The sequence below is a fragment of the Centroberyx gerrardi genome, chromosome 8, assembly GCF_048128805.1.
Source record: "Centroberyx gerrardi isolate f3 chromosome 8, fCenGer3.hap1.cur.20231027, whole genome shotgun sequence".
NCBI lineage: Eukaryota > Metazoa > Chordata > Actinopteri > Beryciformes > Berycidae > Centroberyx > Centroberyx gerrardi.
The window spans coordinates 13,795,028-13,819,311 of record NC_136004.1 but is presented as its reverse complement, the minus strand read 5'-3'; the positions used below and the strand labels follow the sequence as shown (position 1 = coordinate 13,819,311).

General features: G+C 41.7%; 1 protein-coding gene across 2 annotated transcripts in view; it reads right to left on the bottom strand.

Annotated features, from left to right (window-relative positions):
* Positions 1 to 24,284, bottom strand: part of mctp1a (multiple C2 domains, transmembrane 1a) — a 147,763-nt gene that overhangs the window by 64,289 nt on the left and 59,190 nt on the right. For both annotated transcript variants that reach the window (XM_071927472.1, XM_071927471.1), the window contains exons 3-9: positions 8,332 to 8,474; positions 8,034 to 8,113; positions 7,060 to 7,171; positions 5,605 to 5,643; positions 2,266 to 2,430; positions 1,421 to 1,551; positions 950 to 1,136 (exon numbers count right to left, since the gene is read on the bottom strand). In XM_071927472.1, the coding sequence (XP_071783573.1) occupies positions 950 to 1,136; positions 1,421 to 1,551; positions 2,266 to 2,430; positions 5,605 to 5,643; positions 7,060 to 7,171; positions 8,034 to 8,113; positions 8,332 to 8,474 (857 nt within the window). The remainder of the gene's footprint in view (positions 1 to 949; positions 1,137 to 1,420; positions 1,552 to 2,265; positions 2,431 to 5,604; positions 5,644 to 7,059; positions 7,172 to 8,033; positions 8,114 to 8,331; positions 8,475 to 24,284) is intronic.

Here is a 24,284-nt window from a genome sequence, read left to right as displayed (position 1 = left end):
GACAACTGGCTAACAAGCCCAGGCATTTAAAACATAAATAAAATGAGCGCACATGAATTAATCATAAATGCACACAAGTCACTGTAGATGCTGATACAAATACCACACAGTACTGGTGGCATGAATCATAGCAGCAGAAACAAAACAGAGCTGTGAACCTACATCCTTTCCAAACAGTTCATCCAAACAGCTCGTCTCAACAGACCCTGTAAGAGCCTTGTCATCTCTCTTCTCCTTCCTTGACCTCTCAACCCCTGCGTTTTTTTCCTTCCTTTTCTGCATCCTACCATCTCCCTCCTCACCCGCTCCTCTCCGCTCCAGTTCCAGTTCAGTTGGTGTAGTCTCTTCAAATCTCAACACATTCACGTGTGAAAAAAAGAGATCCTCCTGATGAATAAGTGAGATTCTTCATAAAAATGTGAATAAATTGCGACTTTATAACAATGAGAAGCCTGATGATGAATGTGTGAGTGAGAGCTGTTGTCTGACGTGTCAGGCTGACTCATGACACACACACAGTAGAAACAACAGTTTTCTTTGTCTTTGCGATTTGGACACGTTGACACACATCGTGCAGCCATCACTCCGGGGAAGAAGAAGCCACAGTAGCAGGTAGATGAACAAGGAATAAGGCAATGGGCGAATGCAGGAAATTCAGCCGACTTGTGTGTGAGATTCGCTCTAGCTGTGTGTGAAAATGGATTGGAGGAATGAGGCGGGAGAAGAGTCGAGTCCGTGCGTAGAAAATGGATTTCAAGCACTCCATGAAGGATTTAGGGAACTTAATCATACCGGTTATTGCGTTTTTGTGTTTTACCCTCTTTTGAACGCTTTATTGATTTTACATAATAAGGTTTCATAACATTTTGTCTATTAGGCCGCGGTATCCTATCCCACATTCACAGACAATCTGAAACCACACTCACAATAAAGCCAATATCCGACTCACATATCTCTGCATGATGTGGTGTCTCTCATGCGGGTCGTCCAGCATGTTGACTGACAGGTCCGAGATGGAGACGGCGGCGGACGCGGTGAGCGTAACCAGCAGCACCAGCACACCCTCGCCTTCCTCCAACGGCAAGTCCAGCTTGTGTGTGTGTTCTTTACTGAGCACCGACAGGTCTATCGTACACCTAAAGCACACACAAACACACACATACAGAAGTTATGGCTATTGCATGTGATAGTATTGTACATTTTTGTGAGGAAGTTGACTACTCTAAGATACAGGCAGAATGTGAAAGATGTAGAAAGATACAGAGAAAATGATACAGACATAAAGTTATAGAAAAGCTAGTGTATGTGAGAGAAATGTCATTCATTCAGTTTATGCGACATATGAAACTTGACAACTGTGACAGGATAAAGACATAGACAGATAGACAGTATAGACACACAGAGACAGAGATCCATATACCTTCCCATGAAGTCGTCCTTCTTGCCAGCATCTTTGTCCCAGACTGTAATGTCTATGTAGCCTCCCTGCTCCTCATACAGGTGGAAATCAAACTGCTCCCTCCACTGGGGGTTCAGTGTTTTGGGTATTGTCTGAGCAGGCAACAGAAAGAAATACATTGCTGATGGCTGTTCATGTCAAATATGCAGGGCGTACAGTAGAAATGTAAGCCGATACACCTTATCATACATGAATGGTGCATAGACCTTTTGTGGTTCAATGGCAAGTTCCTGTGTAAATCTAAAGTAATTAACTGTTTCCATGTCTCACCATTCAGCTTTACAAGACAGCAGACAACCTGTATTTTGTCAAAACGCACACAGAAATGTGTTCCCTTCTCTGACATCTTCAAGTTACAAGTAAAGTCAAGAATGAAGTAAAAATATGAGAAAGGTAAGAGAAGAAAAGAAGGTTGGATTTCCAAACCTTTTCCAGAGACACTGCTGAGGCAGTGGCTGCCTAGCGTGTCACAGCCTTGCGATAACTACTTTATAGGAACAGTAACAGTGAGGGAGCAGAAATATGTCCTTGTATTGTGGAAGGTTTTTGTTGTTTTTGCATTGAGCACCGTTCAAATAGGCATAGCTTCCAAAAATAATTTGTTGACTTTCATGAGTAATACATCTTTTTAAAGCTCTGACTCAATAGTTGCATCATCTATTGAATACGAACAACAACAGTCGTAACAAAGTCCTCATTTGGTCACAGCTTGTCTTGGACAATGGATCAACAAAGCTCCTTATTTAGAATTACATGCAGATAACCAGAAGTAAACAAAGGAAATATCCTTCAACAGGAGTGTTCACCTTGCTCTTGTACTTCTGGTGTCCCATTCGGAACTTGACGTAGGGGTCGCTGAGGCCGTTGGCGTCCATGGGCTGGAGGTCGCGACCTTCTATCAGACTGATGCTGACAATGCCTCGCCACAGCTGGGCTTTTCTGTGCACATCTGACAGACGCATACTCTGGTACTGCAGCGGGTACACACACACACACACACACACACACATTCACAAAAACATTTGCACACACAGACGCGCATGTATATATGCATGTACAGATGCGTACATGCACACAAACACACACAAATAATAATTAACTCCTAGACAAGATTTCTACTGCATGTACGGTATATTCTTTGTAAACCAGAGTAAAAAATACACCAAAACACATCAAGACAACACAGAGAGAAGCAGGCAAAGACGCGACTACAGTCAAACACAGAACAAGACATTTCAACAGAATTTGCTCCTGAGGTCTGAGCTCACCTGACATGCTGGAACATCACTGTATTTTGAGACAGAGTTTCCCACTATACAACAAGTGTAAACCTACAATCGTGAATGATTTGTGGGGGGGCATCACAGAGACGCCACCTCCTTTTCATTCACCTTGATTTGGCGGAAAAATGAAACCTCTCTCTATCTACCCTTCCTCAGTCACATCTGGTGTCCAATAATAAATCTCTTTGTCTCTTTTAAATGTTAGATAATGTAAGTGCTGTTTAGGCTGTACAGTAACATGCAACACCGTACAGTATAATGAAAACCCTGTAACTCTCTGAGTCCATTGGGCTGTATGCTGCCAGCATTACAAACTCAAATCGATGCCTCTCCATAGTTTTGAGTGTATTTTTTTTTTCCAGCAATTTTCGAACCACTCACAGGCCTATTTAACCTCTCTTTGAGTCATGTCAGTATCCTTCACTAAAACAAAGAGCAGGGTATTTATTTGTCAAACAAATACACCCCTCTCTCCCTCTGCCTTTCCCTCTCCTCCCTCCTCGTTAGGGAGAATTTATTAGCATAGCTTTTGTTTTGCGGGTGAATTTCATTAAACTCTGAACAAACCCTGCCTCACAAGCACGGGCCTTTGATCTGGAGACGGAGCCTCTTAATTTCCATTCTCCAGACATTAAACAATGCGAATGGCTCCCCGCAATACAGCCAACCGCCCATACAGCTACTCCCACTTCTCTCATTTCTCCTGTTCACTTGCTGCTAACACAGTGTATGCTAATAGTGAGAGGCCGTTGTTGTGTCCTAATCAAGAATTGTAAGGTCTCCTTGTTTTGTTGCTATATATTGCTTATTACAGGAAACCGTGGGCTATTTGTATTAGGAATCCACTTCCCTCTGCCAAAGCATAGCAGGGGAAAGATCATACAAAGACATTTTATGAGGCCTGAAGTCCAATAATAGATAATAACAGTTAATTTAGGAGCTAATGCAAAACTGCACATGGTTCAACTTCTGTCATAAGGCAGCCCTTTGGAAGAACAGAGCAGCTGAAAGTGCCAAGACAAGCATTTTGCCTGGTGGTGAACTTAGAGATATCCGGATTTAAAACGCCTCTGACTCATAATCATTATCTCAAACTAACTACTTCTTGTATAGTTTGCATCTGCTGCAGTGGGTTCAGCACTCATAGATGCTTGATTAAAGAAAAGTGGTTGTGTAAAAATAACCATGTATGCAGTCAAGCAAGGAGGCAGGGAGGCAGGGAGGCACTCAGGAGCAGCTCTTTTTCGGTGGGGTAGCGCAGCAGCTAGTTAGTTAGCGCTCAAGCTAATTCCCGAGTCACAGGCGGGGTGGCCCAGTTTGGAGGCTTCAAAGGCTCGGTTTGGGGAAGCACGATACAGCAGGACGTCTGCCCAGCTCCAACCGTGCGCACTGTGAATGTGTTTCTGTGTCTCGTAGAGAGTATCAAACTTTTCACTGTAACTTAAGGAAAACATGGTGCCTCTAGGTCTGAGTCTGAAGTGAGACTTTTCAGATACAGTCCCTGGATACGGTGCTCCCTGTCTCCTTGTCACTGGCTACTTTGGACCAAAATGGGAAAATACAGCAAACACATACCAAAGTGCCTTTATAAAAAATAATTGTAAGGGAACACTATAGTGTACATAAATGAAATAATGTACACAAAACCTTTTCTGATATTAATATTACAGTTTTTGGCTAAGAAACAGATTTGTGCCACATGCATGAGCCAATGAGAAGAAGCAGAACCTCGACCAGCATGCTTTCTGTTCAGCCTGACAGCCAATGACATTCATGGAAATGAAACCAAAGGTAACAGTTTATTGTGCCAGGCAAGATGGGAACTTAAAAGGATGGGGAATCAACAGCGAAGATTTCCACTTGAGGTAAAGGGGTCTAAGAGAGCCCAACAAACACTCTCTCTCTCTCTCTCTTATTACGCAGTTGTTTTGCTGTCTAGCACCCCTTTAAAACCCCTTTAAAAAAATCCAACGCTTTATTTTCTCACCCATCAGCTGCAATACACTGTACCTATCAAGGGTGGAAAAAGTGGCAAAAATATCAAGTAGAAGTATTGTTACTTTGCTGAAGTTTTACTTACAGTAAGTAGAGGTAAAATGACTGGTGTAAAAATCTATTTCTGTGAAAGCAGAAAGTAGCTCATTTAAAATGTAAAAGTCACTGAGTTACTTTTTAGAAAAGAGAATGTTGTTAGATGTGATCTTTTCCATGCAATTCTAAAAGGCCGAGAGGACAGAGTTCAAACTCGATTCTTTTAATTGGGAAAAAAACACTGTACAAAACAAAGTAAAGCCAGGTTACTCTTCTCTTGACTGACTCAGTGTGAATGGCTCTACATTTGGCCAGTTTCTGATGCAGTGCTTATGGAGAGCCCACAAAATCTGTCCTCTGTAATGGATGTGATTAAAAATGTAGGCATACAATGCTTACTGATTTAAAGAAATCCTCCAAAAAGTGAAACTACACCAAAAAGCTACTGAATTATAGTAATGCACCCTTGGTGCCTATATGATGCACGACTTTCCTGCAGAACTGTACATACAGTTCACAGAGTTTACTTTATATCACCATCATCTTTTTTTTCTCAGGTGTTCTGTTGGCATATTGCAGCTTGTGGAAAATAAGCCGGTGACAGTGAGAAGGAGAACTGAGGAACTGATACAGAAAGGATAACTGATAAAACCACTGAGGGAGGAGGAGGAGGAGGGAGGGAGGAGGGAGGAGGGGAGAGGGCCAGGGAGACTCCATCCATGTACCAAGGACACCGGTGAAGAGTGCAGGATAGGTGAAGTACAGTGCGGTCGGTAGTGGGGTTACAGGAGGTTTGGGGGGGTGGGGGAGTTACATGCTGTTTTAGTTTACCTTACTAGATCGTTTCCAGTTCCTTCTCAAAAGCATGGTCTGTAAATGAGACAAAGCGGTTACAGAGCGCCCCCCACTGTCGCCCCCTCAGAGCTGCAAGGTCAGGGGTTGAGGGTCATGAGGTGTTTGAAGTTCAGAGGTCAGCCCAGGCCGGGTGCAAGGAAGGGAGGATTAGAGGAGTGGGGGCGGGTTTGTCACTCATGCAACTAAAGTAAGCAAAACATATAAGAAGCGCTCCTGTTTTATCATAGTGTTGTGCAGCATTTGCGTATGTACACACACACACACACACACACAGGGAAAATCTATATGTATACATGTGTGCTAATAAACTCACACACTTCCATCATGTCCATCGCTACACACATGAATCTGAAGACACACACTGTACAAAGTAAATTATGGGACTTCATATACAGAAACATTGTTGATGCCACCTGGTGTAGTGATTTCTAAAAAACACCAGATGATTAATAGTTTAATAGTAGATGAATTTAACAGTGGATTTGGAGGTCTATGTTCTTCCTTTCACCAGTAGATGGCGATAGAGAGCGTCATCCCGAATGCACTAGTGTAACCTTGTACTCATTTTTTTCACAGTTGGAGAGATCCAAAGTGATGCTTAACCTAAATAGAGTTTATTTGTTCTGTCAAATGTGGACTCTCTGAACTGTAGTACTAAATAAGCAGCAGAATTAAGACATCAGATCAAAAGGAATAAAATATTTCCCCCATGACTCTGCCTTGTTCCGGATCGAGCGTGCAGGGGTCCAATTAACCAAACAAATAATTGAACAGAAATAAATGCAACTCTGAAACATCGAGCACGTCCGCAGAGGAACGAGCCAACATAATTAGGAAAGATAGAATCCACTGCTCTTTGAACATGGAACGGATATTCTTTCTTTTTTTTCTCCTACAGAACATATTAATTACACTGGTGTATATGTATATGTGTTTGCTGAGTTGAGGAGTTTCCAATAACCAAGTTTGAATGAAGCCAGCCCATTCCAGTTCAACACAGTCGGCCTGTCGAACTTATTGAGAGTGCTCAATAAGGATATTTACACCTACACTTGAACTCGGTTCAAACCTTTGATTTACAGCCCAGTGCATCATTAATCTTTCTCCTCAACAAAAAGCTGAATATTACCCTCTTCTATCTCAATACTACCAAGTTGACTAAATTGTTTTATTGTTTTTACTGAAAAGCAAGTGGCAACTTTTGCTCAACTCCATTCTTCAGCATTTCTTTGTTATGCTTCACTGGGCATATTGTTCTTAATCTTAGCGTAACATCAAAGAAGTGTGTGATGTGGATGGGACCAGAAAGAAAGGAAGGGATGATGTAGATAGGAGAGGAGGAGTAAGAGATTTAGTGTGTGTAGGAAGAGTGACAGAGAACGATGGATGAATAATCTGGGTGAGACTTAAGAGTGTATTTAGTCTCCTTACAGCTTCCCTGATGTCTCCCTCCTTGGGTGACAGAGTGACGGCTAGTTCCAGGGAGCCCAGGTCATGGTCAGGGTACTGGGGGTCCTTCAGGTCCAGGGTCACGTCCAGGCTCCTAAAGGAGGGCAAAGGCCTTACTGTGAGCACCTCTACACAAGTGGACATTATGCAAACACTGTACATTCACATATATACAGTGCATGCATTCCTTATATGAACGCATACATAAATACATTCATATATACATACATATACTGTATACTTATATACTGCCCATCCATGCATCCAAACATACAGTATATACATATATTCATGTACGTACATGCATGCATTTATCCAATTCTGATAAATAGTAAAAGACTTGACTTTGGGAGATAACAGCTCGCTGGAAATGTGCAGTGAAATGTGTTTGTAAAAATGGAAATGTGGCTGAAACATCGTGATAGGGAAACAAATGCATTGAGTGAACACATCAGCCATTGTCATTTAATATTAAACAAAACAAAGAGTTTTGTTCCAAAATGAGATATTCACAATTTGAAAAATGTGACACCTACTCTTACAAAGTGATCGATAGCACCAAGGACAGCAGATAAATGTAGTTCTCAGATGATAAAATGATGACTATTACAGATGGCATCATCTATATTTCAGAGATACTGAATGATGGACTTCCGGTAATGACATTTCTCTTCATATATTTCTCTGCACGATCAAAATTTAATCTTGCTCTGTTGTGCCTCATCAGGTTTGTGGTGAGTTACCAGAGAACGCCACTAGAGGGAAGCAGTGGACTATTCTTGATCAGGACTGAATGACCGCATCAAATACAATCAGCAGAGACACAGCACAGGAGGGAGATGGGTAAAAACGAAGGAAAGAGAAAGGGGATAAGAAAGGCAGAAGGCAGAAAAAAGAGAAGGAAGGAAAGGGTGAGGAATAGAAAGAAAGAGAGGAGGCGAAAGAGACGAAGAGACCTCTGGTGTTCCAGTGACTCCAGGTAGAGGTAGGCTGAGCCCATGAAGTCATCCTGAAGGCCAAAGTCATAGTCAAAAACCTACAGAGACACAATACAGCAACTGTTAACAGAGGACCCTGAACGCATCATTGGCACTGAAGTCTTATATCACTGACGAAAATCGAAATGAAAAAAATAAACAAGAGTCCTGAACAGTGTGTTGATTTGCAAATAAAACTCTTTCCACTAAGATTTTCTTCTCATCCAAAACGAAACAGCGATTTACAACAGAGCAGGATGACATTTATCCGCCCTACCTTGACATACAGCGGCTCCCTCAGGGTTTCCACCAGTAGGCTGACTCTCTCATCCCACACTGGGTTGAGGTTCTTATGGATGGTCTTGCTCCTGAACACCTCCTTCCCTGCGATCTTAAACTTCACATATGGGTCACTGGTTCCTGGGGAAAGAAAACAGACAGATAGAAATACTGTAAATTACAGGATAAAAGAAGAATATCACTGAAATTCAGCTTTCATATGTTACTCCTATTCCCTAGGTCCTGGGACATTTCTATCTATCTATATGATAATAGGTGTAGTAGCACATACAGTAGCTAAAATTAGCTGTTGGGGTCAAGAGTTTCAAACTGAAAGTGTAGCCAGTCAGTCCTCCTCAGTTTGTGTAATCAGACTCAATGTGGTTGAATAGCTACAAAGAGGGAAGATCGTTTTTAAGCAACAAATAAGAGTATTCCAGCATTAACTTATGTCAATCTACTCTGATAAAATGATTACCGACATGAGAGTATGTAATTAGTCTTTACAAAAATGCAAATATGTTGAGTGAGGGAAATTCCCAAGTACACAAAGTGGATATTTGCACAATTCATGGTTTAAAACATTGCACATATTTTGTCGTGACATGTCTCTGTTACTGTTCGCCCTGCTGAAGAGATGAACGGACATTTCTCGCTCTCTCTCTCTTTTTTTGTCTCTCTCAGCCTGGGGTCAAGGCAGTTCAGAAATGTAGACACACACACACACACACACACACACACACACACACACACACACACACACACACACACACACACTGCATGCTGCCTGGCAGGCCTGAGGAGTGTTTCAGGCCTGTCATGTGACTCACATTCTACTGTGGGTCATATGACTCATGCTGAATCCTAACTGGATGAGACACAGTGACAGTTCAGGATGTGATGCTGAGAATTTTCTGTTCAGCCTCAGGACTCCCCTTCCAGTGCACAAGCCTCATGCAATGCCTGCATTCCAACAGTAGGTGGAGCCATTGAATTACTTTTGTATTATTTTGAAGCAATGCCAGGTGATTTTTGAGGGATCAATGAATTGTGTAAAAGCAGTCTTTTTTTCAATGTGTACACATAAACATTCATAGGCTCATAAACATGCCAAAATATAGACAGAAAATGAGTAAATAAACCAACACTAAATCTAATACGCATAGCTGTGAATATACACTCAATCATACGCAAACACACACTCACAAACACACACATCCACACAGCCAAGTACACACAGACAGGCTAAAAGGTCTAAAAAGCAGAGATATATTACTGATCCATGTTTTTATCACCCTGAAAAATGGCCATTGATCCTCCCCATTCCTCTTGCACCTTATACTACCATCCTATTCCCAAGGATCATAAACTTCAGAATAAGAAGTCCATTGATTTGACTAGTAGATAAAATTAACTAACATAGAGACCAGAGGAAAAAAAAACCATAAAAAGCAGACAGCAGAGAGTCAATTTTACAAATATGGAGACCACAGAGGTAGCCTAATAAATGAAATGCAATATAGTACAAATGAAATACAGTCCCGCAGATAAATCTCCATATATGACAAGTGGATTTCCTGCAGTCAAACAAACAAGTTCAGAGGGGCAGAGCATCCTATTAGATATGACAGAAGCAACAAAACAGAGTCAAGGAGACGGGGAAGTATTCAAATTGGCGGTGTTTGGGATCAGGACTGTGTTTGTGCAGGAGATAATCAGGTTTACTGGCTTGCCAGGCTGATCACGTCCAGATTCACATAACATAAAGTAGCCAAAGGGATCTGGACAGACTGGGTCACAAAAATCATATACTTTCTACACTAGGGAGCCTGCGTTTCTTTTCTTTTTTTTAATATTATTTTTTACGAGAGGAGTTGTCCTTGGACAGTGTGGTAAAGAGTGAGAATGGCTGGACAGAGGCATGCAGTAGGTGAGACAGACTTGAACCCATATCGGTGTGAGAAGGGATGTAGTAGAGGGTAAAGTAAACCCACCTAAACACAGTTTACCCACTTTTTAATTTTCAGAATTCGTTTATCCACCTTTTGGGCCGACATAAATCTTTATGATGTAAATTCATAGTATACATACGGTAATACAAGATCAAACTGATGCAAGTCACATGCTGCTGTTGCACTATGTGACCTACTTGGTTCAGCGTCATCACTTGATTGCAGCGGCAGAAGACAACAAAAGCCATTCTCCACCCCCCCTCCCAAAAGCTCCAAGGTACAAGTTATGATCTTTCTGTGTCTGTCGTCCGTTTGTTTGCATGTTTCTCATCAAATTAGTGCCATGTTATCGTCCGCGAGGGAAGGGAATCCTATCCTATTATCACACATTTCCTATTCTATGACTGTAGTTTAGACATGCCCCTCTGCTACTGCCTGAATTAAATCACAGGACAAAGTGAGTATGGAGGCTAGTGTTGCCCATGCATTCTGTTGGACAGTAATGAGGGCGGCTAGGTTGCAGACGAGACTGGCAATGAGGATACTGGCTGGTTAAATGAAAGGCTTAGCTCTGCGAGTGTTTGCATGCATTAGCATCAGCTCAAGAGCGAGCCATGATCTATCACTAGCGAGCAAACTACCTTGCAATTATGTGTGTGACTCACACACAGCGAGTTCGCCAGTGCTTGTTAGAGGTGCTCAGGAATACCCATGGGAAGACTTGCATGGAGATGTGGGGAAAAGGGTATAGATCGTTGTGATGATGATGATGATGATGAAGTCATTTTCCAGGGTATTATATAATGTTATATACAGTACAGTACTTCAAAGTACAGTATATTCAATATGAACTTGTCATTTGAGTCTAGCATAAAGACGTCATTAATATAAACACAAAAGTGAGCCAAGCATGGATCAAGCAGAACAAATTCAAGCAGGTCCAATCAACAATCTCCAAATACACCTCAAACAGCTCCATCATCAACCCAAACTAAACCTTCCATTCAAACTGAATTATCTTCTGTTTGGATTGGCCACAGTAGGTCATTAGCAGCTTAGCGAAAGCAGGGAATAAATGTCTCTTATATTCTCTCTATCTGTCTGTCCTTCATTTCAATTTTCCAAACATGACTTTGTAAGTCCATGAACTTGATTGTACATTTCAGACACTGATCACTGCAGACATGTAAAAATCTGTGGTCTACAGTCATTAACCCAGGTCCATTTTCCCATTTTCCATTTTCTCCTTCACAGGAGAGTGTTTTACTTTAGATTTAGAAGAGATAGCCCTACTGTATGTCACAGTACCAAACTGAATATGAGTCTGAACCATGTTCTTGATAGAGTCTAACTGCACAGCGATAAAATGTCCCTCTCTTGCTCTCTCTCTCTTGTTTCATTATAAGGGCCAGATGGGGGGTCTGACTGAAAATTGCTGACATGATTCTCAGCTGCCAGCAAGCCTTGATGTGAGAGTGGTGAAATGTGCACTAACACTAGTCTGCTGGGAAAAGATGTCCACTACTTCACATTTAAACAACCTCAAACACACTCATGCACACCAGTAAAGATACTAGAAACACATTCACACATGCGCATGGACATACACACACGCACTCACACATATATATAACCTTTTACACACTGTTGCCCTTGACATATCACTGCAGGACAGCTGCAGCAAGGGAACATGGATGACAGGATGAGAAAGGAAGGGAGCAGAGAAGAGGTATCACTAGATATGGCAGGAATGGCATCACTGGGTGCTGCTACACACAGACAGGGAGTGAACGCTGATGTTCATTTGAACATGAAATAAATGCATAAAATAGAAACCAGTTTGCTTGTAATGGAATTTAAACATATGATAAACAGTGCATACCATACCATACAGTATGAATTATCAAAGCATTAGACCTGCGGCAGCTCTCTCTCTCTCTATTTCTCTCTCTCTCTCTCTCTCTCTCTCTCTCCCTCTCTCTCTCTCTCCCACTTGGTCGATATCCCCCAGACACACATCGCTGGCTCTGAGCCTCTGCATCCCACAGTGCCAGCTTTATGGTGCCATAAACACACAGCGATAAAAGCAAGCTCAAAAGTATGAAATGGAAAAAGCTGGTAGGCGGGTGGCGGCTGAATAGTGAGCATGGGTAGAAAAGAGGGGAATGATCGGTGAGTGGGGAAAGGTGCATTCTTGGAGATCAATCACCTACATGTATGTCACTTTTGTCCTATTTTTTTTAGAGACCTCCCATGGTATGGGAAGTACGTCAAGAAAGAAAGTGATTATATGTCACATATATGGGCAGGTGGGTGGATGGGTCAATAGGTAATCAATAGGTGATGGAAGAATGCATAGAGGGTTGTCGTAAATGCCTATACCTGGGTGGGGTTCAAGGCACTGGGCTTGATGGATCTGTATTCCCTGGATTTGTTTGTCTGTCTTACAGGCAGAAGGGCATACAATGGAAGTGCTGGATAAGGTGTTGTAGGTGGTAGGTGACACTGGGTATGATGTGTCAATGCTTTAAACATTGGGTTATATGTCATGTTGCACATTGACAAACTGGAAGAGGTGAAGTAGATATGGTAGAGTGTGGGAATGCCCTATGAAGCAAAAAAGTGATTTTCTAGCTTTCTCTGCTATTGTTCAGTGACATTGGAGCTATTAGGGGTGGTGCATGCAGGCTGAGTGGTAGAAAAACATTTAAATGGTGAATAATAATGTTGTTCTTAAATGTTGTGAGCAAAAAAAGACCTTTTAAAGTAAATTAGCATTCAAGAGGAGAATGGTGACACTGCCATTTTTGAAGGAAAGCTGGGTCACACAGATTGATGGAAACCACTGACAGGAAGGAGGAAAAACAGAAGACAGAAGGTCAGACAGACAAAACTACAGGGAGACGGGCACAGACTGACAGAGAGAAAGACAGAGGGAAACCGAAAGAGTGAGCGAGTGAGTGCGTGAGCCGCTGCGTGTGTGAATTTGTGAAAGAGACAGACAAAATCGACACAGACACAAAGAGATTATCAACCAAACAGCCCAACACAGCTGCTGAGTGGTTTATATCAGGGCGTTAATCTATTCACCCACTCTGATGCTGTTAAAACCAACCACAAAACCACTGAGAGTTGGAACAAATGTGTTTGTGAGAGTCTGCAGTGGCGTACTCAGAAGGTAAATATGCCTTAGGTGTGGCGCCGAAGCACATCTAAGAGGCCCCAATTGACTTGTCTTTGATAGCTGCTTTCTGTCTTCCTGACAGGCAGTTGAAAAGGTAATCCAATACCCACTTATCTCTACTGAACATCTAATGGGCAGAGGGCATAAAAAATTACTGCTTACTGTGCCAGCCTGTCAATAAGCCAGGCTAGTGTGCCAGACACTTGAGATGCAATACGTTCAATACTTGAGTCCATTTTCAGACAGACAGAATGGGAGATCTGTGAGTCTGTCTGAAAGTTGTATGTGAACAGAGAGACAGTTTGCAGGGTAAACTTTCACTGTAGTTGAGTACACGCTAACGATGATGTGTCTTTACACATTTTCACAGTCCATGTCATTTCAGGAGTGGCCTCGTCATTGACGGAATCACTACTACTCTGTGCTTCCCGCTTTTTCTCACTTGCTTTTTATTACTCACTCCTTTTCCCCTCACACACATATACTACAAATGCATACATCAATGCACACAAGAAAAGAGCTGTTCTGTGTCACATAGAGTAGGGGTTAGGCTAGGTGTGAAAGACATGCAAGAAACGAGTAAGGATAGCTAATAAAGCCACACAGTTCTGCAGTAAAAAGTAATACAAAGAAAATAACAGACTGATTATCATGTTGCCACAGTAAAACCTAAAACACAGCATAAAGGAACAGGAACATCAGAGTCCAAGTCCACACATTCACTGCCATTACATAACATTCATATCATCCATAGTAATCTTTCCTAAACGATGAGTTTGAACCCAAAATAGGTGACAGAGCTACTTCTACTGGGTTCCCACATGGCGAAAGTGGCAATATGCTTTCATAAAATCAGTTCCCAGGGTGAAAGATGAAGTTTTGTACTAGTATCCGTTCCTGATAAAGTACAAAACACATCTGCTCCAGCCCAATGAGAACATACCGACCGTCACCAATGGGAGGCAGTGTGTCTCTGTACACACTCACAAACAAGCGTCAGGTATGGGTAAAAAAAAAAACCTAATGGGATACTTTCTAACAATGCTTTTCTTTGATCTGCAGTATCTGTTACTTTTATTGATACACAGAGGACTATGACATCTTTATTTGCCAATTTAACTTTGAACTTAACTTTGAACATAGACACACTTCAAGTAGTACGTTCCCCCATGTAACTACCTCTTGATCTTTTTCCTCATCGATCGATCTACTTCCTCCATTACTCCCTCTACTCTCTTATCTCCTCTTTTTTACTCTGACCTCCTCTTCCTTTGCCTTCTATTCCTTTCTCGTTGCCCCTTCCTCTTCCCTCCCCTCTCACCATTTTCCAACTCCCCCTTTCATTCCCCTCCAACTCTCTGAATTATATTACTTTATTATGTTGTCTCATTACACTAACTTCCAGTTGATTGCATTGCTGCCGCAGGTACTTTGGGATAGTTATGGCATTGATATTTTCTCACCGTATCTTACGACAGCCTGCAGGAAGCACAATTTGCCTCACGCCGCAATGAGAAAACGACTTGCATCATCGACGCTGACATCTGGGCCAATCAGGGCCAATGACTCATGAACAATAAGATAAAGTTAAATCAGTAAAGTATCAGTGTGGCAGATGTACTCTATTGGGTGCTCTACTGGCTTTAGTCTGAATAGAATGTGAACTGCTACATAGGCTATTCTATGTTATATAGGAAATGTGGGTTTTGGAATTACAAAAATTTAAATTTTTGCAAAAGCACACTGGTTTCCTTTCATCTGTGAAATTGCCTCACTCACAAATTGCCAAGCATACTCAACCTCAGTTGAAAAGAGTCTTACCAAAGTCGATAATGAAGAAGTGTGCATTTTGTTTTAGTGAAACACATTCGATTTTCAAGCCTTTTACTGAGCGATCTTTTGGAAGGGCCGCAGATCAGTGCATGGTCAAGACAACTAAACATCCAATTAGGATGAGAGGCCTGGAAGTCTAGCAGCCCCGGCCACTGAGGCTGTGATGTAACAGTCATGATAGAGTCTAATGCTGCCATTTAAATGCCAGTGCTGGTCTGGGAGTAAGCAGCGGTCCAGGGGCATGCAGAAGTACGGCTCCCAATGCTCCAGTCAAATCACTGAGCAAAAAGTGAGGAATCCTCATTTCTCACATTGACCGAAGAACTCGCACAGGGAGCTGGAGAACATTGTGCAATAAAAGCCTCATTGATAGTCGCATTTATTGCACACACACACACACACACGCACACACACACACACACAGAGAACCATTCCATTGACACAATCACCACTACTCTGTTTCTCAGTCTCTCTCTTGCTTTATATTACCCACTCACTTTCTCCCTCACACATGCACATGCATGTGTGAGGGAGATGCATGTGCATACAGTAAATTGTTTATTTGTGTGTGCGTGACAAACAAACACACACACACACACACAGACACACACACACGGCAAAACGGCTGCCTAGTTCAGTGTCCTGGGAGGCAGAAGGGCAGTAAAACAGAGAGGACTCGAGACAGTAATGTCAGAGACGAGGTCTTGACCTTGGATAAGAAATTCTGGCAACACAAAGGATGACTCCTGTCTGTCTGAGTCGGTGGGTGGATGGGGGGGGGGCAGACAGGCCGGGGACATATGCATGCCGGGGGGAAGAGTTTTCTCTCGCAGTTAAAATGCTAAGAGGATAATATGAGGATGAGGTCATGCTCAAAGGGCCTTTAAAGATAAAGCCATTCAAATAGGAGTCTGCTCCACTAGGTACACTATCTTGGTCTGAGGCTTTTTAAATGAGCTAATGAGAGGTGCATGTTACTGACTGCAGGGTCGTACAAGAGAATGGTGACCGAGGGCCGTGATTAGTTACAAATTAATAAAATAAAAAGCTCTTTATTGTCATATGTCTTTATGCTAATGTATAGAGCAATTAATTCATCGGCTTATCCATTTTCATTATAAATTAGTACATATTCATTAGATATTCATGATCAATAGCTCTCTGTGCCAGGAGGGTGCAGACAAATGATCCTGAATTATTAATTGATAAATTATGAGCAGGTAATTAATTTCCACTGAGGACGGCCTGGTATCGCATACTAAAAATAAGTGTTATAGCTCACAAGAAAAAAAGATTAAAAGTTTTGGATGTTCAGCTAATGTGGTAAGCTTGGTCCTGCAAAATTAGCCTCTTATGTCAGTAATACTCAAAAACACAAATACTTTCACAGTCTTTAAAGTTGCTCTGTATGAAAAATACCAGGATCATGTCTATGCAAATGCAACTAATCATGTTAGAACAAAGAACAAACGTGATTCCTTAATGGTGACATTTGATCAACTGAAGTGTGGACAACTGGAGTAAAGCAGATCTAACACTTGTAGATAACATTATGAATCTGAAAATACAATGAATATGGATGACAATCACCTGCTGATAGCATTGGAAAGTCATCAATAATGCATGACATCATTATGAAATCAGTGCTCTTTCAGTCCACCAAACAACCTGCTTATTATTCACACATTCAACTTTTAAATAGTATGAGATGAACTTTATTGACCCCTGAGGGGAAATCCAGTCAAGAATAGGGTATACTGAAAAAAAAAAATAGGACTATAGATTCAGTGAACTTACAGTATAATGTGGCAGAAAACAATGCATGTGGTTGCAGATGTATTCATATTCTATATTGAGTGCAATACACATTACATTACATACACATGTTATCTGAGGACAGGCCTTGGAAAATATTCCCCTTCCCATTTCAGTCCATCATAAACAACAGAGCACAAATCAGTGATACATCAGTTTGCTTGTACAGTATTCTCATGTGGAAGGGCTGAGCAACTTAAGGACGTAATTTGCATTGTAATCATTCACTGTTACTCGACTTTAACTTGTTACTTTAATCATATTTAACATGATGATGAGTAATGCTGAATAGCAGAGGTGACACAGATCTTTCCTATCAGTCAGTCACCCTTATACTGCATAGCAGAATCTCTGCCTGTCACATACTGTACTACACAAATCTGTTTTCTAGCAGGGAAACCATGGGATCTATCAGATACACTGCACTGCAGTATTGTTCTAATGTTGGTGATGGTTCAGGTGGACTAAAGGAAAGATTCAGTTTGACTCTACAATAATAAAAGTGAAACCATCATCTAATTTTGGTCTTTCCCAGAACATCTAAACTCTGGTTCCAAAACATTTTGCAGCACAATAAACCACACATCACAGCAATTTCAGTCCGTCATATCTTATTTCTGTGAATTCAGCCTGAAAGAGCTCCTACTGACCCGAGTAGAAAGTAGGTCTCAATATAAATCTCATTGCTGACGGAACTATTCCTTCACCTTGGTGCTCACTGCTTCCCTGATATACAGTGGAAGAGGACCCATACAGAGCTGGCCAGCGCATTGCCTGTCAGAAAGGCTGTTATTAAGAACCACACCATGGAGGAGGCTCACTGATGCTTATCATGAGATGTGAGAATAGTAGAGGAGAAAAGTGTAGTAAAGCCGGCCGTGGCTGAGTCGTAAAACCTTCAGTCATGCTCTAGCTGCCAGCCTGGAGAAGCCTCACCCTCAGATTGTAGGTGTTGTGTGTGTGTCTGCACAGATGTGTGTGTGTGCGTGTGCCTGTGCGTGTATGTGCAGTGGCAGGACTGATGGATGGTTGCAGCTCTGGGATTTCCCATTACCCAGAGTGCAATCTGCTGAAGAGGATGTATAGGTTAAGGGTGCAAAGACAAGAAACTCCATCAGAGGAAGTTCACAGAGAGCGAGAGACCACCTCATTACGATTACTCACAAACAATCCCATGTGTATACACAGAGAGTGTGTCTGTGCTTCAAGCTGAGGAGTCTATTATCTCGTCTTTCACTGGCCTTTGCCGCAATTGAACCTTCACTACTGTGCAACACGCATGCACTTTAGCTGCAATTTAAATAAAAAGAGTGGGATACCTTCACAGTGAGATTCCTTGCTGGATACGGCTAAGCTGAATAGAGCAGAACAGAAATAACACAGAGAGCAACGCAGCATGTGGGAGGATAATGTGGGTGGAGAGAAAGCAATGGAGGAGACTTGAAACAAAACAATCGGAGGACTTGTCGACAGTGGTGTCAAGCTCTGGCTCTCCAACTGTTTTCATGTGCTAAGAATTTGTTGTGCAGCTTGTGCTACATAATTAGCCTAGCTGCAGACTCATAGGTCCTGGTTATTACTTTGAGGATTGAGAGCTAATCACTACAAGTCTCTACACTAATATTAGTCTATATAGACAGATAAATGAGCACAAACACACACAACCACACACACACAGTAGCACACAGGTACATGACCATAAACACAAACACGTGCAAACACACACACACACACACACACACACACACACAGACAAACACGCAAATTATAGAGATTATAGCCTTCTCGTTAGTCATTACTCTCAGAGGGCTGAATTAGTCTCTGGCAGGGATGTGTACAGTTGAGTCAGGCTCTAGTCGGTCATGACCAGATAATCATTACACAGTTCAGACCCAAATTACATCTGAATTTAATCTAGCAATTCATAAAATTATATTACCACAGAAGTTCCACGGAAATGCATGATTTGGAGCTTCCCTAAAATCAATTGTGAGAAAATTGTGGTAATCTGTTTTCTGAAATGGTCATTAACTGGCACAGGCACAGTGGCCTAGTTAGGCCACTAATGTATCCAGTGTTAGTGAATTTGTCATCCACTTGAGTGATCTGGTAATTCACAACAGATGTGACGATACAAAATCCCATAACCTGACATTTGGACAGCTGTACCAGTTTCAAATCTGTAAATAGAGTATTTATGTGGCTGAACAACAAAGTCGGGGATTAATGAGAGGGATGGGGAACAGGGAAGGGAAAATAGAGGGCTAGAAAAGAGGTATGGAGGGAGGAGTCGAATAAAGCATGCAGGGAGCTGATGAGAAATAACAGCAGACAGGTAATGGAGGATAAAGGGAAGGGAGGGCAGAGGAGGAGAGACAGTAAAGAGGGATTTGATGATGAAGTGATGATGGGATATAAATGTAAAAAGATCACAAGAAACAATTGATGGTTGATGGGAACAGTATAGATACATTGTTGAAGACACAAGACACAAGAAGCAATTAAAAACACACACATGCACACAGACACACAAGCACACTGGAAACATGAGAAGCAGAGTTCAACAAGAGTTTCTCCAGTGCTTGTGTGTTTTACATATGGATCTAGTGTCAATTTATTAATATACAGTGTATTTCACTTCATTTCAGAGCTTTCTCCAGTTTCTTTGCATCAGTAAATATCCTTTCCTGAAAATTCCAGTGCAGTTTGAATAGAAAAAAAAACAACTTCAATTTGATACATGAATAAATAAATGAGATCCTGTACTGATGGTAGCACACAGGCTGAAACTCAACACTGCTTGACACAGCATATGCTGCAAATAGATCACATTTTCATCTTCACAAAATTGGATCTCTGCTCCTATTCAGAGTCTGTTGATAGTGGTTGATGGTCGATCTGTATCATCGACATCCTGACAAGTAACCCATCTGTAAGGGAGATATATTTGCAGCAGAATGACATGAGAAGCAGTGCAAAAAGAAAAATGTAGCTGATCAGACAGCAACCTATTATAACTGATAAAATGACAATGGCGTGGGAGACAAATGATGATTGAGCAGACAAATGCTGATTTCCATCTGCTTGAAAGTACATGTTAAGGATTAGAACCACTTTTTTTAAAAACTCCAATAAGTTATATTCTGCATCCAAAAAAAACCTCCAGCCTGCCTGAAAAACAACACAGTAAACACAGTGTCGCACCTTACACCTGGTCTATTTGCATAATTGTTATAGCATTGCATTATTATTATAGTATTATGCAAACCCATTCCACCTGGGAGTGTAGGGCAATGTGAACAGTTCTGGTAAAAGTGGTATAAATGTGCTTCAGATATCCACTCCACTCAGTTTGAGCCTGAGAGGAATGGATATCAGCCTACAAATGAAAAGTGCCGTGCCTCCAACAGCTTCAAAAGCAGCCTGAAATACTAGATGCATTTAAAAAGGGAGACGGGTCAAACAAACACATCACTAAATGTACTACATGCATGCTTTGCACAATACAATTATGCGCATATATACATGGCACACACACACACACACACACACCATCCAGAAGACAGACCTATTACACTCATATTTATCATTGAAAAATTCATCTTTATCCCTCTCCAATATTGCCATCATTCTGATTGTTCATCTTTGTACAGCATTACATACCTTATTACATATCATTTACATCATTATATGCTTAGAACACTTGCAGAAAGCATCATGCACTGAATCCAGAAACACTCCACTACAACAGAAGTGGCACCGAACAACTTTATCTACCTCTGTGCTCTGCAAGCTGAGCGCAGCAACAGTGAGTGCTGGTAATCTAATCTGAGTCAAAGCCATTGGGATCCAGGTGAACACAGCGTCTATCTCTCAAAACTGTAGACAGACTGTGCTTAACAGACGGTGACTGGCCCACTGACAGTGTCTGTCACTTCCACTGAATAGCTGGGCGTTCACACACACAAAGACGCAGACAGACAGGCAAACAGACACACACACACACACACACACACACACACACACACACACACACACACGTTAAATGTCATTCCTTTTTTGAGGCTGTCTTTTTATTGCCTCCACCAACCAAATAGAGAGGAGGAAATTTTTTCACCTGTCTGTCTGTTTGTCTCTTTGTTAGCAACATATCTCAAAAACTTACATACGGATTTAGCTGAAATTTGGTGGACAGACAGCCCTTGGCTCGGGGATCAGTTGAGTAGATTTTGGTGGTGATCTGGATGTGGGATTTGCGCCACGAGACGATTTTCTTTTTTCAGCCATAACTATTATGCTGCGCTTATATGCATTTTATGAAATCCGGGACTTCCAAGTCGGCATCTAAACACCGTTGCGTTCACGTGCTATTTTGTCCAAAAATCAAACCCTGAAGACAAAAGATAAAAAAATAAACTGTTAGGGAGTCTGCAGCTTTGCGAGTTGGAGAACTGTTCAGCATTTGGTGGAGGTTTGAGTTCCTTCTAGTTTGAAATGTGTCTCACAATGAGGACATACCTTACAACCTGATCAAGTCAACCCTAGACCTCAAGAAGCTCTCTTTCTCGCTCTCTCTCTCTCTCTGTCACACACACACACACACACACACACACAAAGGTATTGCAAGAGAGGGAGAGAGGATGTCATGTCAGGTCTTTGACTACAGCCAAGCTTCACCTTGTGGCACCTGGTCCACAGGGAACTGGAGGTGCAGACAGAGGGCAGTGTGTTTTCATCTGAGGTCACCGTACCTCAGCAGAGCTTGCCATTGGTAGCTCAGCATGTATGACAGCTAAGACAGGGGTTAGGACACTGGGGGCACACCAGGGTCACTCTACATATAGGATAAGTCGAAACTCGAAAGTTAGGTTATTTGACAGGTAGAATTTACTGGGCTGGAACAAAAAACAAGGGAAGGAAAAGGAGTGATTCAAAGTGTACATCTGGAGTCACACTGAGTCATACAGCTAACATGCTGCTGAAAGTCCTTCTTATTTATCACATTGAATGTCTGACTTATATAATATCAAAAGAAACAGACCTACATGAATACGCATGGAAAGGCAGGGCTAGGTGGAAAAACCATATTATTAGGGTAGACAGTCATTGTTCCTACACAAACCATACATTGTTCCATAAACGGTGAACTACGAAACGATACAATATACTTTATTAATCCCCCAGGGGGGAAACTGAGTGCCACCATACATATAGGACAGACAACAGGCAGGACAGTAGGAAAAGGCATGTATCTCAAGACAGTACAAAATAAGGGGAGCGCACAACACCATAATATCTGAACATCTATTTCTGAACATCTATTTCATCAGGCCATATCCCATGTATATTTTTGTTATCCTGTCACGATGTAAGCCGTTGGCTGCCTCTGTTGACAGACTGTAAAATGATCTGAGTCAATAACTTTGAAACGCTACAGGCACTACCAAATGAATGTAGTCACATCCCAACAGTCCTCAGAGTGAGTTTTTTTTCTGTGGGAGGCGTCTCTGCTCTGCTCTACAGATAACAACCAACCTGCTGAGCTCCACATGCCACAGCAAAGTTTTCAGTGTTAATAAGTGTTAATTGGAGTCACATAAACACCAGCAGTGTTGATTGTATCACTTAAATTAACACTAACAATGTTACTGGGAGGGAGGACTGTGGCAGACTAGACATCAGGTTCCTGTTGTCAGGTGTCGGAAAGGTGGCTGATTAGAAATCACACCTGCCTAAATTCACTTTCACCTACAAAGTCACCCACACACACATAGATATATATATACAACCATGCATACGCACAAATACAGAGGCATAACAAAGTGTATGAGGGTGTATGCAAGTGTGTCTGTGTCTGTCCTTGTATGTGTGTGTGTGTGTGTGTGTGTGTGTGTGTTACATTACTATTATTGTTAGTAGTTTGTAGTAGCAGTAGTAGTATTTAGTATTTAAATATTTTAAATTTCAAATGGCTGACCAGAGAAATTACTCCACTGTGTATTTTATTCAACAGCTGCAGTGAAACCTGCCTTACCCCTGCTTTAAGGAGCTGGTATACCACCAAAAATCTATTTATATAGTTATATTAATATAGGTTTTAGTGGAGAGTTTTAGTGTCCCAAGGGCTAAATGTTGTTTCAGAGGCTTTCCCAACTTGCTAAGAATAAAATTCTAGGAGATGTCTGGGTTTAAGGCCACAACAGTTAAGGAAATGCTCATAGTGGCTCATTTGTATATGTTGACATATTCCTGTCTGCATGTCTAGCGGTTATCATTTGTTTCAACGCTGTAGTCTCACTTCCAGGTCACTGGACATGTTTGAGCCTTTGGCATTTCATATTGCAGTGGTATTCCTGAAAAGATGGTGCTTCTGAAATTGTTTTGCCGGCAAAACTAAAAAGCATTTATAATTCATGTCAGGGCTTTTAGTGGATCAATAGAGAGCGGGACTGAGTTGCTTTGCCCAGCCTAACTGCTCTTTGACAGCCAGCCCTTCTCCCATCTACATACCTGGAAGCATGGCTAAGGAAGCCCAGACTTGTGGAAGAGATTGAAATCCCATTGGTTAATGGAAAATCCCTCCAATCTCTCATGTCTGTCTTCTTTATTCCTCCTCCGATGCTGCACTACCGCAGCAACTAGTGGATGTCTATGTTGAAATCCCTATGTACATTTCACAACGCTGCAATCACAACTGTATATATGAATATTTGTTATATGAATAAGTTTTTTGAATTCCAAAAGAAGCCAACTCCTCCTGTTAACTCTTTCTGACCACTGTGCAACAACAGAATTAATGTTGCAATGCCAATTCTTATTGAGAAAGAATTGCTCATCTAATCCAAAAAAAAGCCACTATGTTGATTCGTCATCTCCCTCTATCTGTCTTATTCTGAATCTGTCTCTCTCTCTCTCTCTCTCTCTCTCTCTCTCTCTCTCTCCCTGTCCTATATAATGAGCCGTCTTCATGGGCCAAGGACAGGAGAGGTGAGCTCTGCACCTTACTGCTCATTATCCAGACGGACAGGTAGTCAGGGAAGGAGTAAGGTAGCATATTCACATATGTCGTCAGGGTGGCTCCTATAACCACTAATGAGACCACGGCATCCATCACTATCCCCACCAATATCTGTGAAAGGAAAGTTTAGGAGAATGGCTCTGCCCTTG